This window comes from Microcaecilia unicolor, chromosome 13 (genome assembly GCF_901765095.1).
Source record: "Microcaecilia unicolor chromosome 13, aMicUni1.1, whole genome shotgun sequence".
NCBI lineage: Eukaryota > Metazoa > Chordata > Amphibia > Gymnophiona > Siphonopidae > Microcaecilia > Microcaecilia unicolor.
Window position 1 is genome coordinate 72,457,087 of NC_044043.1, and position 18,537 is coordinate 72,475,623.

Here is an 18,537-nt window from a genome sequence, read left to right on the forward strand (position 1 = left end):
TAGGTAGTGGTTTTTTTTGGGGGGGAGGGTTGGGGGGCTCAGCACACAAGGTAAGGGAGCTATGTACCTGGGAGCAATTTCTGAAGTCCACTGCAGTGCCCCCTAGGGTGCCCGGTTGGTGTCCTGGCATGTCAGGGGGACCAGTGCGCTATGAATGCTGGCTCCTCCCGTGACCAAAGGGCTTGCATTTGGTTGTTTCTGAGATGGGCGTCCTTGGTTTCCATTATTGCCGAAAATCAGAAACGACCAAGTCTAGGGACGACCATCTCTAAGGACGACCTAAATTTCAAGATTTGGGCATCCCCGACCGTATTATCAAAACAAAAGATGGACGTCCATCTTGTTTTGATAATACGGGTTTCCCTGCCCCTCCACCGGGACGTTTTGCGAGGACTTCCTCAGCAAAACGTGGGCGTCCCTTTCGATTATGCCCCTCCACGTGGAGTTACACGGACCACACGGTAATACTACCCTTGTGTTAACTATACCAGTTTGTAATGTGATCACCAATAAAAATTGTTTAAACCTTAAATATGTTTTGACTGCAGAGCCTGTGAGGGTTTGGTTATTAGATTATTAAATTGTGATAAATGCCTCTAGAATGCTGCAGGGTTCTCTGTGTTCCTTGGCATTCTCTTCCCACTGGAAGTTAAACAAATCCACCAGAGAAACGTACAAGATGGGGTATTCACAAACTTCTGAATTAGTGAAGAGAGAATGGCTTAATTTTAAACGTTTTTATTATAAATAGTAAACGACCGTCACAGCATTTGAATTCAAAATAAGCATTAGAAAAAGCCATATCAGGTACAAGCATAACACAAATAAACTTCTTCATTTGCCATGTAAGACACCACCCAACCCCCCACCCCCCCCCCCCCCCCATCCATCAATCATAGTTATATAGTAAAACTATAAACCATGTCATGCCAGAATACTCCAATTCACTTTAAAATACCAATGGTCTCAAGAAGGCATAAATGTAAAGTTTCCTTGCAAATGCCCAATTACTCATTTAGAAAACTTTCTTTCCAAATGGTCAACCTCAGGATAGTTTTTCCTTTATTTTGTTCTAGGAGATCAGTCAATGGAAATAGAATAAAATGAAACAGAAAAAAGAAAATAAGATGATACCTTTTTTATTGGACTAACTTAATACATTTTTTGATTAGCTTTCGAAGGTAGCCCTTCTTCGTCAGATCAGAAATAAGCAAATTTTGATAAGTAACAACATATATAAGTGAAACATCAAAGTATTTCAGTGACAGTCTGAAAGGATGAGGGAAGGGTGGGCTAGGTGAGAAACAGAGAGGGCTGAGAGGATGGGGGACAAGGAGATATGCATGGTGATCAGAGGGTTACAAAGCAGTGAAATTTCATGGTTTATAATGGGCTAGAAAACCCAGATCTTTGTTAAGTCTTGTCTGGTGGGTGTCAAAATATTTAATCATTTTGACTTCAATCTTGCGTTCCAGTATTGTTTTAAAGTTTCCTTTAAGTATTCTCACCATAAAATCATTAGTACGGTGTTCTGGTTTTGTAAAGTGCTGTCCCACAGAGGTAACATCTTGATTGGCACTGGCATTTTTCATATCATGTCTATGTAAATTAAATCTCTTCTTCAGCATCTGGCTTGTTTCTCCAATATAGCACCCTTCGTCACATTTTTTACACTGGATGACATATACTACATTGGAAGATAAGCATGTGAAGGATTCCTTTATGTTGAATATTTTTCCTTTGTTAATGACTGTGGGGTCTTGTGAAATGTTTTGGCATAGTTTGCAGCTGGATATTGTGAAGAAGGGGATAAAAACAGAGAGGGGGGGTACCAGCGGAGGAGAAGATAAGGCCTAGAGGAGGGGACAACCCAGATTCTTAGCTCAGGGAGTTCCACATGTCAGGAGAAGGCATAGATAATTTTCCCCAGAGGGCTGGAGGCAGGGTAAAAACTACGATTCCCAGCAGCCCTTGAGGAGGTACAACAGAATCAAAGACTTCCTATCCCAGCAGCCCCCAGTGGAGCCCAAGGGAAAGGAAGGTAAAGGTGAAACCCAAGACACGGTCGGGAGGCCAGGAATGGAAGGGGATCCTCTAAGCAGAACGGATCAGGGGGAGAAGGATCAGCTGGAGAATGTGTGGGGCGAGGAGCCCATGGAATGGAAGGGGGAAGAAAAGGAGGAGGAAGTAAGGCAGGAGGAGCCGATGGACATTGCAGCTCTGGCAAGATCCAAAGGTGGAAAGTTTAAACAGCAGGTAACCGCTTGGTGCGGGAGCTGGGTAAAAAAGGGAAGGCAGTGGCTATCGTGGAGGAGCCAGGAAACGACGGGGTCAAGTGGGAGGAAACCAGGAGACAGAGCTGGCCAGAGAAGGGTGGGACCCCTGGAGGCTCTCTTCCTCTGAGCTGCTGTGGGGGGGGGGGGGGGGGATTTTTAAACTGCTTGTTTTTGAACTGCCTGTTTGGAAGTGCTTGGTTTTTTTTTTTAACTGCTTGTTTATTTTTGGAACAGTTTTGTTTTGGGGAATTGCTTATTTTGAATTGCGTCATTGTGACTGCTGAGATTCATAAGCTCTTTGTTTTTAACCTGCTTATTTTGGAATTGCATCATTGTGACTTTTGAAGCTGTTGAGATTCATGAACTGTTTTGCTTTTGGAACTGCATTATTAAAACTACATTGTTTTTTTTTTTCAAAACTGTTAGTTTTGGAATTACATTCTTAAAACTTGGGCCGGAGCCCAGAGTTTTCCTTAAAGGAGCAGAGGGATCCTTCACAATATATTGCAAGGATGTGTGCCATTCTAGGGAGATAGAAGAGAAACAGACCGTGTGAAGAAAAAAAGAAGTCTACCACCACTTAGCTTCCCGGTTTGAACAAGTTGGCCCGACTTGGTCCATTGTGCCTCATGGGCGGATGCATACCAGCAGGTGTAAAAGTCCAAGCCTCACCAAACTGATAAAAACTGTTATCTCTAACCTGAGCACTGCATTGTTCTCGTTCGCACAACCATGTGGCAGTATACTACTTGAACAAACAAGGGGGGATGGGTTCTTATCTCCCGTGCCAAGAAGCTCTCCAGATATGGACTTTGGCAACTTCTTGAGGCATCTCTCAGAAAACCGTTTACCTAGCTGGGAAAAAAGAATGCTGTGGTCTACTACTACTAAGTGGTCCCTTAGCATGCCAGTGGTTTGTCAGATTTTCCAGAGGTAGGGGACCCCAGTGATAGTTTTTTTCGGATCTCCTCAGAAAAACAAGGTTCCCTGCTTCTGCTCCAGGCTCTATGCTCCCAACCGCATAGCCCCTGATTTGTGTTTAGCCCATTTTCTTTCCAGTTTTCTACATTTCCTTTTTTGATTAAATCAAGGTGAAATTTTCTGGGTTGGTTTGGATGTAGATTTGAGGAGAGCTAGGTTATTCAAGACATTTTCACATAGTAACAACTTCATGATTAAATGGGATGACCTGTCTGCTGGAGGAAGAGCAGGATTGCTCAAGACGTAAGACCAGAAGGTTGTGGTATTTTTTCCTCTAGTTTTGTAAGGAGTCGTGGTTTTATTTTTCATTGATTTTGTATTTTCCCTCCAATACAGAGAGAACTTGAGTTTACTGTGATCTGACCTGGGAGTTTGAGTCCAAGTATGGTTACTTAAATAAAAGTTGTTGTTGTTTGCAAATTTACAGGCTAATAGGTCAAGTAAGTGACCTTTATTGTGAGAGGTATGGCTGAATGGTTACTGAGTTTCCAGTAGTTTAAAAAGTCAAGTAACTTTTTTGTATTACTGTCATTCTGATTATCTAGATGTAAATTGATGTACCCTATTAGTACGACATTATCAAATTTAATGCATATGTTAGATATAAATTCAGTGAAGATATTTTCTGTTGATTGGCACCTCCCTGGTGGACAATAAAAAAGGATAGGATCGGATAGAGTGTCGTTGTTGATTTTGCAAGCAATTGTTTCGAGAGTAGGGGAGTTAATATGAGATATCAGTTCTACTTCGAAAAAGGATTTATATATTATGGCAATGCCTCCTCCTTTTTACCCCTTTCCTAGCTTGGTAAAGAATTTTGTAACTTGGTGGACATAGGTCATTTAATATTGGACCGTCCTGCAAATGTAACCAGGTTTCAGTAATCATTAGGAGGTCTAATTGTTCTTCTTCTAGCCATTCTCTGATTATCTGTATTTTGTTTATTGTAGATCTGGCATTTAACATTTATGAGATGTTTTCTTGTGGAGAAAGGGTTATGTTTAGTTTTTGAGTAGGGTGGCTTTGAGTCAGGTGTTTGATTGATGTTGTGTGTATGATTTAGTTGATTACAATAATTGAATTTGTCATGTAGATTTTTGGTGGGTTTTGCAGGGCTTGTAACAGTTAGAGTGGATAATTGGCCTGGATCCCCTTCTCCAAAGTGCACATCACTGGCCACTAGACTACTCCAGGGACCTGCTTGTTGCTCTAATAGGACTGGCCATAACATCTGAGGCTGTCATAGAGGTTGGTATGTACTGTTTCTTTCACATCTTTGAAGGGTGGGAGGGGGTCAGTGACCACTAGGGGAGTTCGAAGGTCATTCCTTTATTCCTCCATTTAGGACACTTTTTTGTAGCTTAGTCATTACTAAATCCTTCCCCTCAAATCGCTTCCTCTTGTCCTTCTCTATACAATTGTATTATCTCTGTGATACTTTTTACCCATACATTGTATTACTTCTTTGATACTTTGTACCCATACATTATGTTATCTCTGTGATACTTTGTACCCATACATTGTAAGCCGCACTGAACCTGCTATCGAGCGGGAAAGAGCAGGGTATAAATACTACAAATAAATAAATAAATATTGTGTTTTGTGGTTTCCTGCTTTAACTTTAAACCTGTTAGAAATAATGACTGGGATATTAAAGTAGATTTCTAAAGTGATAGGAGGGAGAACCAGTTAAAATGTGACACAGAACAGTAATACACAGCCAATTAACTGTGAATAACTGGAAGCACATTTTGAGACCAGTGCGAGATAATGTCTGGAAGTAGACTTACTGCATATGATGAATTTATGGCAGATATTTGATAAAGATGTATGTCTCCGATGCGGAGTGTCTTGGTGCCCCTTTGACATGTATAAAGGTCTACCTAAGTGGAGGGCTTTATGTGCAAGGAGGACTTTAAACCAGATGCAAAACGAAACAGGTAGCCAGTGAAGTTTTATCAAAAGAGTGTGAGAAAGGAAAACCTAAGCAAGAGGCAGCAAAAGTACCAGGCAGAGGCACAGAGACTGTTTGCTCACTGAGGACAGTGATGTTACTGACAGACCTCTACAATCCAGTAGGGCACAAGTTGTGCACAACAGCAGCCAGCCTGCATGTAGTTCCAAAGTACAAAATGCAATTTAGATATTATCAAGGTTGCTAATAGTTTGTCCTTTTCAATCTGATAAGCTTGCACGCAGCAATGTTCTTGGACAAGCGATTTCAGCTCCTTTCAAACATACTTATCAGAATCTTTTCTTTTTTCTTTTACAGTATTGGGGTAACTTGACAAAGGTTTTTCTGGAGTGGAGGAGTGGCCTAGTGGTTAGGGTGGTGGACTCTGGTCCTGAGGAACTGAGTTCAATTCCCACTTCAGGCAGCTCCTTGTGACTCTGGGCAAGTCACTTAATCCTCCATTGCCCCAGGTACAAATAAGTACCTGTATGTGTAAGCCGCATTGAGCCTGCCATGAGTGGGAAAGCGCGGGGTACAAATGTAACTAAAATAAATAAAGCATGCTTTGCACACTGTAAAGGGCTTTTATAAAAATCACATAATCCAGTGTACAGATGTGCATGCTGATAAGGATTGTGCCTGCTTATATATGTATCACATATAGGCTTTCCTGGGAGCGTAGTTTGGGCAAAGTTGTGATTTACATGTATCTAGGCATATAATACACACACAAATATACCTTCTTCACAGAAGGTGTCAATTTATGCACTAGAGGGGTAGGGCCTGACAGCCTCTTCTATAAAATAATGTAAAAGCCTATGTTACTTTTATAAAAGGAAGGGGGATAGGATTTGATATACTACCTTTCTGTGGTTACAATCAAAGCAGTCTACATATTATATACAGGTAATTATTTTACACCTGGGGCAACAGAGGATTAAGTGATTTGGCCAGAGTCACAAGGAGCTGCAGTGGGAATCGAACCAGGTTCCCCTGGTTATCAGGCCGCTGCACTAACCACTAGGCTACATAGATGCACTTTTACAAAAATGACCCCCATAAGAATAAAGTCATTTTTTAGAAAGTTATATTTTTGTATCGCTGATTTAAATCTGAAAATATAATGGAAAAAGATCATGATTTTAGGTAGGCATTGCCAAGCACTTTTGAGAGCTAAAGTATACTCTGGCCACAGGCATAATATTTTAGCCCACTCTATCCACAGTTCTAGGCAGTTACACATTTGCATATATAAAATATTCCAATAATCAAAACAGAAACAAATAAAAACAATCATAACAGAAACATACATAAAATATTCCAATAATCAAATCAGAAACAGAATAAAAACAATATAATCATAACAGAAACATAAAACTTCTCTTCCATTATTAATATAGCTGTTTCAAAACACTAAGGAGCCCTTTTATGAAAACGTAACGTGTGCTGAATGCTAAGAAGCCCATTTTATACCTATGGGCTTCTTTGCATTTACTGAATGCTAAGCTTTCATAAAAGGGCCACTAAATACCTGGTTAAACAGAGCTGTCTTCCAAAGTTTCCTAACAATACAAATATTCTCCACCAGTCTAACCTCCATCACCAGCCTGTTCCATTCAAATGGACTAGCTAAGGTAAATAACCTATTACCATTTCTACAAGTCAATATTGTCGAGGTGCAGGTAGATGAAGTTTCTTAGTATAGTAATAAATCCAAATTACACTGTACCACTTTCAGAAGGAAAACAAATCTCTCTATACTGTGATGGTTTGCATCCAGTTGGATTCCATGATGTGCTCATTGGAGGTACTTTAGCCAACCCTACTAAACATGTCCCACAGCCCATTCTATTTAATTTAAAGCAATTCTTCTTCGAAGTCACAATACAGTCATTGAAGAAATCAGTGTACATACTGTTCCAATTATGCAAGACTTGAAGTCATACATCATATAAAAAAAACCTTGTTTCCATTTAAAATATAAGTACCCCCCCCCCGACAAACCTACCCTTACATATCTCAACCCCATAGCAATTTAACTCTTTAAGATATTATACAACCCTTTCCCCCTTAACCATAATAATTATAGAAAACTATAAGAATGTAAATTCTCATCTGCTTGATAAAATCTTGCCTTCAAGAGACAAATGTTCTGATATCCACATCTACTACATCACCAACCCTTCCCCAAACCCTCCCTAACTTGGTCCCCATCCATCCTCAATCAACTCGAGCCCTTCAAAGTCCGAAAAAGTTTTAAGTGGAGGATGGTCACCAGGCCTGGGAGCCTGTTCTATTTAAAGCTCTTTCCTGAAAGGTCTTGCCCTGCTTTCCAGTACCAAAGATGAGAACATTTCCAATTTTTCTACACCCAGCCCTGAGGCATAAAAACTGTTTGTGCTTGTTATTTTTTCCCTACCCTCCCATCTATACAGAGGACAGCTGGAGCAAATTGCAAAGATTACATTCTAGTGATATACATTGGGAGGAGGAGAGGAATGTGAAAGGCCAAATTACTAGAAAAAAATCACTATCAGTTACTACATATCAAGCCTGAATATGAAACAAACCTAACAGAGAAAATATACAGTGTCTTGCTAAAGTCGTCATTATTATTTTTTTTGAAGGATTATTTAGTATCTACTGAAATTATCGTTAACTGTTATTTTTGTGTTCTTTAGGTCAATTTTTTTTGTTATATCTTTTTATGGAATGTTGTTCTTATTGCTCTCCAACTAGAACTGTTTGGGTTATGTTTAAAATTAAATTTAATATCCTTGAACACTTTCATGTGTGCCTCTGTGAGATGGGACCTTCCCCATTTCAAACTATACTTCATGTATGTGCCTCTCTCCTCTCCGTGCATCATCCTAAACCCCTCCTCAGTCTCTCTTCCATTCCCCCCTACCTCATTCTCCTCTCCTCCTAGCACCACTCCCTGTACTCTTCTCCTAGATTCCTCCCTCCTCAACCATCCTATATAATAAAACGCACCTCCAACGTTCTGAAGCCGAGAAAGTGAAGCCTTGAAGCATTTGTGTGCTCTGTAAGGCTCCATCTCCTGAATTGATGACACGTAGTTCCGGGAACGTCAGCCGCTGCACTGACCAACCGCACGCCAGCTGCACAGGGCCCTGCCCCTGCTGCCCTCGCCACAACGCCACGCCCCCCCAGGTCGCCGCCGCTCAATCCTCCCCCCCTCTATCCCCCCTGAGATTGTCCCTTCACCCCCCCCCCCAGGGTCACCACCATTCCCCCCCTCCACCCCCCTGAGGTCGCCGCCCAGGCCCAACAACTAATTAAAGCAACAAAAATGCTTTAAAAAAAGCAAATGCGGCACTGCAGGTAGCCATCAGACATTGGCTGTCGGCTCTGCAGCCGCTCCTCTCGCCTCTCACGTCACTGCCCCTGGAGCAGACCCCGGAGGAGCGCAGCAACGTGAGAAGTGAGAGGAGCAGCTGCAGAGCCGACAGCCAATGCCTGATGGCTGCCTGCGGCGAGAGGCTGCAGAAAGAGGGGACACATTGGGAGGGGGTGCTGAGACCAGAGAGGGGGAGCGGGTCCTGAGAGGGGGTCGTGAGACCAGAGTGGAGGGGGTCCAGAGACATGACAGGGGGGAGAGGGGAGGAGAAGGAGGGGGGAGGGTGTCCTGAGACCAGAGAGGGAAGGGGGAGGTATCTCTGTCACACACACACTCTCTCTCTCTCACACACACACTCTCTCTCTCTCTCTCACAGTCAGTGTCTTCCTCTCTCTCAGTCTCACACAGTCTCTCACACACTCAATGTCTCACACTATATCACATTCACTCTATCTGCCACACAGTCACTCTCAAACACTCTCTCAATCTCATACACTCTCTCGGTCTCACAGACAGTCTGTATCGCACACTCTGTCTGTCTCACACACACACTCTCTCGCAGACACACTCACTCTCTCTCTGTCTCACACACACACACTCGCACATTCACTCTCTCTCTCACACACACACTCTCTCTCAAACATACACACTCTGAGGAAAATCTTGCTAGCGCCCATTTCATTTGTGTCAGAAACGGGCCTTTTATACTAGTTATCACATATTTCTAAATTAGGTCCTGCTGCCTCTTCAGTCTGCACAGGGTTATACCACCAGAAGCTACTGTGTCTTCCACTGGCTCCTATTCTTTGTAATACTACCACAGAATGCCTCTTCTTCCAGTGCCTGCAGATGCTGGATCCATGACAGTACACGAAAGTTGCTGCTGCGGTCCATTTTCTTCTGGTATCCCAGAAGCTGATGTCCTAACAGTGATGTTTCTCTTTTGCAGTCCCTCCTAATCTTTGGATGGTGGGGACTAGCCATCCTATAGTTCACTTCTCCTTCCCAGTTATGGGTTTTAGTCTGCAAACGTCTTTTTGTGCATGTGTAAACAAATGTGTATGGCAGGACATACAGACAGACATAAGTACATAAGTATTGACATACTGGGACAGACCAAAGGTCCCATCAAGCCCAGTATCCTGTCTTCAACAGTGGCCATTCCAGGTGACAAATACCCGGCAAGATCCCAAAAAAGTACAAAACATTTTATACTGCTTATCCCTGAAATCGTGGATTTTCCCCAAGTCCAATTTAATAATGGTCTATGGACTTTTCCCTTAGGAAGTCGTCCAAAACTTTTTAAAACTCTGCTAAGCTAACCGCCTTTACCACATTCTCTGGCACCTAATTACACGTCGAGTGAAGAAAAGTTTTCTCCGATTCGTTTTAAATTTACTACATTGTAGCTTCATCGCATGCCCCCTAGTCCTAGTATTTTTGGAAAGCGTAGACAGATGCTTCACCTCTACCCGTTCAACTCCACTCATTATTTTATAGACCTCTATCATATCTCCCCTCAGCCGCCTTTTCTCCAAGCTGAAGAGCCCTAGCCGCTTTAGCCTTTCCTCATAGGGAAGTCGTCCCATCCCCTTTATCATTTTCGTTACCCTTCACTGCACCTTTTCTAATTCCACTATATCTTTTTTGAGATGCAGCGACCAGAATTGAACACAATATTCGAACTGCGCTCGCACCATGGAACGATACAAAGGCATTATAACGTCCTCATTTTTGTTTTCCATTCCTTTCTTAATAATACCTAACATTCTATTTGCTTTCTTAGCCGCAGCAGCACGCTGAGCAGAAGGTTTCAACGTATCATCAACGACGACACCTAAATCCCTTTCTTGGTCTGTCACTTCTAACGTGGCACCTTGCATGACATAGCTATAGTTCGGGTTCCTCTTTCCCACATGCATCACTTTTGCACTTGCTCACATTAAACATCATCTGCCATTTAGAAGCCCAGTCTCCCAGTCTTGTAAGGCCCTCTTGTAATTTTTCACAATCCTCCCGCGATTTAACGACTTTGAATAACTTTGTGTCGTCTGCAAATTTAATTACCTCACTAGTTACTCCCATCTCTAGGTCATTTATAAATATGTTAAAAAGCAGCGGTCCCAGCACAGACCCCTGGGGAATCCCACTAACTACCCTTCTCCATTGAGAATACTGACCATTTAACCCTACACTCTTGTTTTCTATCTTTTAACCAGTTTTTAATCCACAATAGAACACTACCTCCTATCCCAACAATAGATGCTCTCTCACTTCTGGGAAGTATTCCTAAAAAGTCTTGATTGCATAAGTCTTCATATGCTCTGTCACAACAAATCCAAATTAGCTCCCAAGCATATCCAATGCCCTAAGTGAACCTTCAGCCATGCCTTCCCCACCAGCTCCTGTGGCAGTTCGAGGTTTCACTCCCCAGGTAGCCAACATCTCCCCTTCTCCTCCCTACTACCCCCCTCCCCTGGGTGGCCAATATCTCCCTTTCTTCTTCTCCCTAGCCTCTTCACAGGTAACCAACAGCTCCCACTCCCCCCCCCCCCTCCACCTCTCTCTGTCCAGCATCTCTTACACATCTTTTCTTTGTCCTTCTAAGAAAGTTAATGGGCACAATGCTACTGGCTGTCAAGTGCTGCCTCTCCCTCCTCAGGCAATACTTGGGGCAGCCCTTAGTGAGAAGGTGAATTCTTGCAGTGTGGCAGCGCAAGCTGTGAGGTGACACTGTACCAAGCACTACTGGGTGCTAGGAACGGGGGAGGCCAGAGGCAGCATGGAGGGTGCAGGGACACGAGAGCTGCATTTGTGCATCTCTGAGTCCAGGCGCAGCCACGTTCCACTGCTTTCAAGAATGTGCGAGGAAGTGCTCACACAGCATCAAGGGCAGTTTCCAGATTTGTACAATGCGATGTTCTGCTTGTTTTACGGCCACTCCAAAAGTCTACTACTCTAGGCAGATGCCTGGCCGGCCCAATAGCAGGGCCAGCTGCAATTTCAAAACAAATATCATCATAGTAAGTAAGGAAAAATGAAGACACTGCGAAGCCAATTCAAGAATCTCCCAGACAAAGTTATATGATTACTACTACTACTACTACTACTATTTAGCATTTCTATAGCACTACAAGGCATACGCAGCGCTGCACAAACATAGAAGAAAGACAGTCCCTGCTCAAAGAGCTTACAATCTAATAGACAAAAAATAAAAAATAAGCAAATCAAATCAATTAATGTGAACGGGAAGGAAGAGAGGAGGGTAGGTGGAGGCGAGTGGTTACAAGTGGTTACGAGTCAAAGGCAATGTTAAAGAGGTGGGCTTTCAGTCTAGATTTAAAGGTGGCCAAGGATGGGGCAAGACGTAGGGGCTCAGGAAGTTTATTCCAGGCGTAGGGTGCAGCGAGACAGAAGGCGCGAAGTCTGGAGTTGGCAGTAGTGGAGAAGGGAACAGATAAGAAGGATTTATCCATGGAGCGGAGTGCACGGGAAGGGGTGTAGGGAAGGACGAGTGTGGAGAGATACTGGGGAGCAGCAGAGTGAATACATTTATAGGTTAGTAGAAGAAGTTTGAACAGGATGCGAAAACGGATAGGGAGCCAGTGAAGGGTCTTGAGGAGAGGGGTAGTATGAGTAAAGCGACCCTGGCGGAAGATGAGACGGGCAGCAGAGTTTTGTCATATAGCATTTGCAAAGACATACTTAAGGGACACTGCATGCATGCGGGAGGTTTTGTGATCTAATGAGACCAAAGTGGAACTTTTTGATCCCAATGTTGTGCTGTGTTTTATGCCACACATATTGCATATCATCCTGTTAACACCATCCCTAAAGTAAAGCATGGTCATGGCAGGATTATGTTGTGGGGATGCTTTGCAGCCATGGGGACAATGAGGCTGGTAAAAACTGAGAAATGATGCTGCAAAATACAGGTAGATTGTGGAGGAAAACCTGCTCAACCCTGCCATAGACCTGACGATTTACCTTTCCGTAAGGTAACGATCCTAAGCACCAAGGAAAAGCAACAGTGGAGTGGCTTAGCAAGAAGAAAGCGGGTGTCAAAGGCCAGACCTGAATCCAACCGAAAATGTGTGACAGGGCTTGAAGACCACCATCCACAGATGACTCCCAGCCAATCTGAAAAGGCATGAGCTATTCTACCAAAAGAACGTGCAAACACTGAAGAAGCTAGAAGAATGGTCTAATGTTTGGCAATTAAAATTCAATGCGAAGAAATGCAAAGTGATGCACTTAGGGAGTAGAAATCCAAGGGAGACATATGTGTTAGGCGGGGAGAGAGATCTTGGGGTGATAGTATCTGAGGACCTGAAGGCAACAAACCAGTGCGACAAGGCGGTGGCCGTAGCTAGAAGATTGCTAGGCTGTATAGAGAGAGGAGTGACCAGCAGAAGAAAGGGGGTCTTAATGCCCCTGTATAAGACGTTGGTGAGGCCTCACCTGGAGTACTGTGTTCAGTTTTGGAGGCCATACCTTGCGAAGGATGTTAAAAAAATGGAAGCGGTGCAAAGAAAAGCTACGAGGATGGTATGGGATTTACGTTCCAAGACGTATGAAGAGAGGCTTGCTGACCTGAACATGTACACCCTGGAGGAAAGGAGGAACAGGGGTGATATAAGATACAGACGTTCAAATATTTGAAAGGTATTAATCCGCAAACAAATCTTTTCCAGAGATGGGAAGGCGGTAGAACAAGAGGACATGAAATGAGATTGAAGGGGGGCAGACTCAGGGAAGATGTCAGGAAGTATTTTTTCACGGAGAGGGTGGTGGACGCTTGGAATGCCCTCCCGCGGGAGGTGGTGGAGATGAAAACGGTAACGGAGTTCAAACATGCGTGGGATATGCATAGAGGAATCCTGTGCAGAAGGAATGGATCCTCAGAAGCTTAGCTGAAATTGGGTGGCGGAGCAGGTGGGGGGAAGAGGGGGTGGTGATTGGGAGGAGAGGATAGGGGAGGGCAGACTTATACGGTCTGTACCAGAGCCGGTGATGGGAGGCGGGACTGGTGGTTGGGAGGTGGGAAATACTGCTGGGCAGACTTATATGGTCTGTGCCCTGAAAAGGACAGGTACAAATTCAAGGTAAGGTATACACATATGAGTTTGTCTTGGGCAGACTGGATTGACCATGCAGGTCTTTTTCTGCCGTCATCTACTATGTTACTATGTTACTATCCCATTGAGCTAAGTTTGTGCATATTTATCCTAAACAACTCATGGCTGCTACTGCTTCCACAAAATACTGAATCAGGGTATGAAGACTGCAAATGAGAATTTTGGGGTTTCTTAATTACTTTTTGAATATTTCTATCATTATTCTTTCCTATGGATAGAAGCACTATATCAGTAAAAACAACTCTTTACTTAAATGCATTTTGAATTGCATTTTTTAGACAACAGAACATGAAAAATGTACAGTACACTCATAAGACGCTATTCACTGCTTCAAAATGCAAAAATGTCTTCTGGAAGGAGAATTTACCTCATCACCCCAACAAAGAGCATAGTCATTAAAAAATTAGGAGGGTAGGAGAGGCGTGCTTTATGTTGATAGAAACAGCATGGTACAAAGAGCTTTACACAGCCAATGAACGTGGTCATGAGCATCTGAACAGCACCTACAAAACAAATGAGAAAGCAGAAATGAGAGGTGGCAACACACTAGTGAGACTGGCAAAACTGGAAAATCAAACCTCTTCCTTTAATGAAACCACTGCAACCCTCCCTAAGCTCAGGCCTCCACAATACTTTTACCAGTGCGTTTTTTCTAGTGAAAAAGGTGCCGATACTCCAATGCCAGGCCACCCTTCAGGGGTGGGGTGATCACTGAGGGACCCACCCCATAACAGCCAGGCCCCCTGCAACCAGTCACAGAATCTATGACAAGGCAGAATTGGTGTGTAGAGCTTGAGCTCTTTCATTAAAACTTGGGGACCATGGGTCAATCTTAGCAGACAATGGAAAAGGTGCCGGTACTCAAATTCCAGGCCACCCTTCAGGGGTGAGGTGATTACTGAGGGACCCACCCCATAACAGCCAGGCCCCCCTGCAACCAGTCACAGAATCTATGACAAGGCAGAATTGGTGTGTAGAGCTTGAGCTCTTTCATTAAAACTTGGGGACCATGGGTCAATCTTAGCAGACAATGGAAAAGGTGCCGGTACTCAAATTCCAGGCCACCCTTCAGGGGTGAGGTGATTACTGAGGGACCCACCCCATAACAGCCAGGCCCCCCTGCAACCAGTCACAGAATCTATGACAAGGCAGAATTGGTGTGTAGAGCTTGAGCTCTTTCATTAAAACTTGGGGACCATGGGTCAATCTTAGCAGACAATGGAAAAGGTGCCGGTACTCAAATTCCAGGCCACCCCTTCAGGGGTGAGGTGATTACTGAGGGACCCACCCCATAACAGCCAGGCCCCCTGCAACCAGTCACAGAATCTATGACAAGGCAGAATTGGTGTGTAGAGCTTGAGCTCTTTCATTAAAACTTGGGGACCATGGGTCAATTTTAGCAGACAATGGTGCCGGTACTCAGTACCCCCTCAACAAAAAGCCCTGAGTTTTACAGACATGTAAGGGGCCCTGTGCTAGTGGTGGCGGCTGTTTTTGGTGTGTGTCCAGGCCCTTTATATCCCAGCGTGTAAAAAGGCCAAAATGTGGTAAGTTCACACTTTCCGCGTTTCAAGGGGAGCACTTACGAGCATTTACCTCCACCCGTTAAGGTTAGATCCGTTAGATTGTAAGCTCTCTTGAGCAGGGACTGTCCCTCCCCGTGTTTAAACTTGTACAGCGCTGCGTAACCCTGGCAGCGCTATAGAAATGCTAAGTAGTAGTGGTAGTATGAGCGCCTGTGCTAACCCAGCGGTAACCGGGCAGTGATTACTGCCAGGTAACCCCTGTGCTAGAAAATCAGACCTGCTTTTCTGTAGCGCTGAAAATGGCATGCTGCTGGGGGTGAAACTACCGCCGGCACCAGAGTTGGGCGGCGGTAATTCTGGGTTGCCCCGTAGAGTAATTTTATAAGGGAAGTGCATTTTCAGACACTTATTTTAGGTCATTTTTATAAAAACAAGTCAAACACATGATAACGCATTTCTTAAGAAGGTCAAAGCGATTTCTAATTACAATATTAAAAAAACATGGCAGGGAAAAGAACTCCATTTTATGAAAGGAAAGGCACGCTCATCAAGAATTTCAGCCACACTGTATAAAACAATATGATATTTATCATTTTGTTTATAAACAAACTGCACTTACACCGTTTCAAGGAAATAACAGCAAAATTGCTCAACCTGAAGGGTCATTGAAAACTAAATGGAAAAAAAAATGGGATTTCAATAGGGCTTTATAAAATGCAATAATGAAATTTCAGATCTAAGGTCTGAATGCAGACTGTTCCATAGGCAAAGCACCAGAAAATAAAAAGCCGCTGTCCTGGTGGATTCATGACGTGCAGCCCTAGGAGAAGGCAAGACCAAATGATTGGGATCTAATGACAGAAACGCCAGAGCTGGAGTGTATGGGACGATTGCAGAAGATAGCTAAGAGGGTTTAGCTGTATGCAAAACCTAATGGGTAAGGAGAAGAATTTTGAATTGTACCCAATATTTTACTGGAAGCCAATGGAGTTGTTTTTTTTTTTTTTAAAGGAGTACTATGATCAAATTTCTTTATTTGCAGAGCAATCTAGCAGCAGTGCATTTGCATGCTCTGCCCAAACTCAAACCCTGCACATGCCTACCTGCAAAGTACACATCACCATGTCAAAGCATGTGCTTTTTACACTGGCTGGTATTTTATAAGAGGCTACATACATGCAAAAAGGCCTGAATTACCCCATTAAGGTCATTTTAAAGCACTTGAAAGCATTGTAAAAATGTATCTCTCTCATAGACTTGTCATTTTCTGATATAAATGAGCATCTGAAACAGTTCTATTACACCAGGTTTGCAACTTTTCCAGAAGAGATCCTAGTAGATTTCCAATACCCCCACCGCTGTCTTTTGTGCTTATCGGCCCTAGTTTATGGAATTTCTTATCGTTTGGAATTGTGTTTGGAAAAGAATTATTTGTCTTTTGGAAAGAAAATAAAAACTTGGCTGTTTAGACAGGTGCTTGGCCCTAAGTTTATGGCAATACTTCAACAAGTACATAGAGACACATCAGTGTGTCACCACCATGAGTTGGGAGGTATAGTACGTCATCCAAAATTTGACCAGAAAGCAAGCCCATACTTTCCTTAATGACCACCTGTATATGCAAGCTAGGGAGAGTACACCAGGTACTTGAAATCCCTAAAACCACTTCTTAATTCTGTGCACCTCTCACCCCCCATGATCACTGCCACTACAAGCCCAGGCTAGGAATGTTACATATCTGCTCCCCGCCCCCAGTCAGCTGCACTGTATCCTGAACCTACCTGTGCTCCCACTGTGATCACCACCGCCACCAGCCTGGGCTGAAGATGCTACATCCTCCTCCCTCCCCTGTGGCCACAACCACTGCCACCACTGCTGGCAGCAGAGGAGAAGGCCCGTTCCCTTCGCATCTTCTTGTGCCAACTTTGATCAAAATGGAGAGGGTGAGCCTTAAAATAAGGGATGTTGAAAGAGAGGGTAAGCATATGGGTGGGGAGCCTAGGGAGGGGGTCAAGAGAGAGAGTGCAAGCCTGGGGGGCATGACAGAGAAGGTATGAGACACTTCGCAGTGGTCTCAAGGAAGGAGAACTGTAGGGGTGGTGGGTGGCAGGTGCCCACCCCCTAGAAAAATGATTTTCAGGTTTCAGATTAGGTATAAATTTAGTGACAAAAAAAAAGAACAGGAACTCATGTACTAAGTGGGGTCTCAAGACAACTGAGAAGGCAAGTGGGGACCTTGTGACTAAATAGGGTTTGGAGATGGTGGGTGTAGGGACCAAGAGAATGACTAGGCAGGAAGGTCAAGGCAACTGGGTGGGATACATGTAAGGGTAAGGGTATTTGAGGCAAGTTATAAAAAAAGGTTGAGTAGGGTTGGCAGATGGTGTGAAACTATGAAGGGTGTGGAGGCGCTAGAGAAGGTAAGAAGAAAGGGATCGGTCTGTGAACGGAAGACAGAAAGTGAGGAACTGGAGAAGAAATGAAAAGGGGTATGGAAAGTTAAGTATGGGATACACAGAAGAGAGGGCTGGAAGCCAGGGTGGGAGAATGAGTGACAGTTAAAGGCAGAAGTATATAAGGGCTCAAAGACAGATAGGAAACTGTAGGCTCAGCAAGGACAGCAAGGAGTGAGAGAGATACTGGCATGGCTGGGGAGGAGTGAGAGAGGAAGACTGAATGAAAGTAGTTACCTAAAAGATGGTGAAAGGGAGATAGAGGACTTGAGGGTGGACAGAAGCAATGAAAGGAAAGGTGAAATCTAATTATGAGTTGATAGAGAGGTACAGAAGAGAGAAATGGAAAACAAAAATGAAAAGGAAAGATCAATGTCAAGAGACAGGTATAGAGAAGGAAGGAAGACGGAAGAAATAAAAAGGAGACTTTGGAAAAGGATTTAGGAGAACAAAAATGGTGAGTGGAAAGAGACTGGGAGCGCCCTACTTAAAAACAGCAGTGGTTAAAGGTAGAGATATATTTTTAGTTTTTATTAATTTGAAAAAATTCCAGTTTTGATAACCTGCATTTCTTCTATTATGGTATTTTGCTGAGAATAAGAGAAAATGCACTTATTTATTTCTCCTGTGTCGTACTACTCACAGAGACTGTGACTTCTCTGGATTTCCATTTCTAATATTCGGTCCCTTATTCTGTAATTGGTGAGGGTTGGTCTGTATGTGTGGCTGAACTGAGGGATTCTGCTGACATGTAAGTTTCTGTGTGGAGATCTATAGCAGTCGAACTTGTTCAGCTTTTCCATTAACTGCATCGTGTTCTATACCTGATGTTCTGCCTTTTTAAAATA

General features: G+C 43.5%; 1 protein-coding gene across 5 annotated transcripts in view; it reads right to left on the minus strand.

The window, feature by feature from the left end:
- SLC35E2B (solute carrier family 35 member E2B) overlaps nucleotides 1-18,537 on the minus strand; it is an 89,279-nt gene that overhangs the window by 38,808 nt on the left and 31,934 nt on the right. For all 5 annotated transcript variants that reach the window (XR_003944096.1, XM_030222346.1, XM_030222342.1 and 2 more), the window contains exon 4: nucleotides 14,078-14,213. Coding sequence is in view for 4 of the 5 variants with exons in the window: in XM_030222346.1 (XP_030078206.1) it covers nucleotides 14,078-14,213 (136 nt within the window). In the remaining variant the exon portion in view is untranslated. The remainder of the gene's footprint in view (nucleotides 1-14,077; nucleotides 14,214-18,537) is intronic.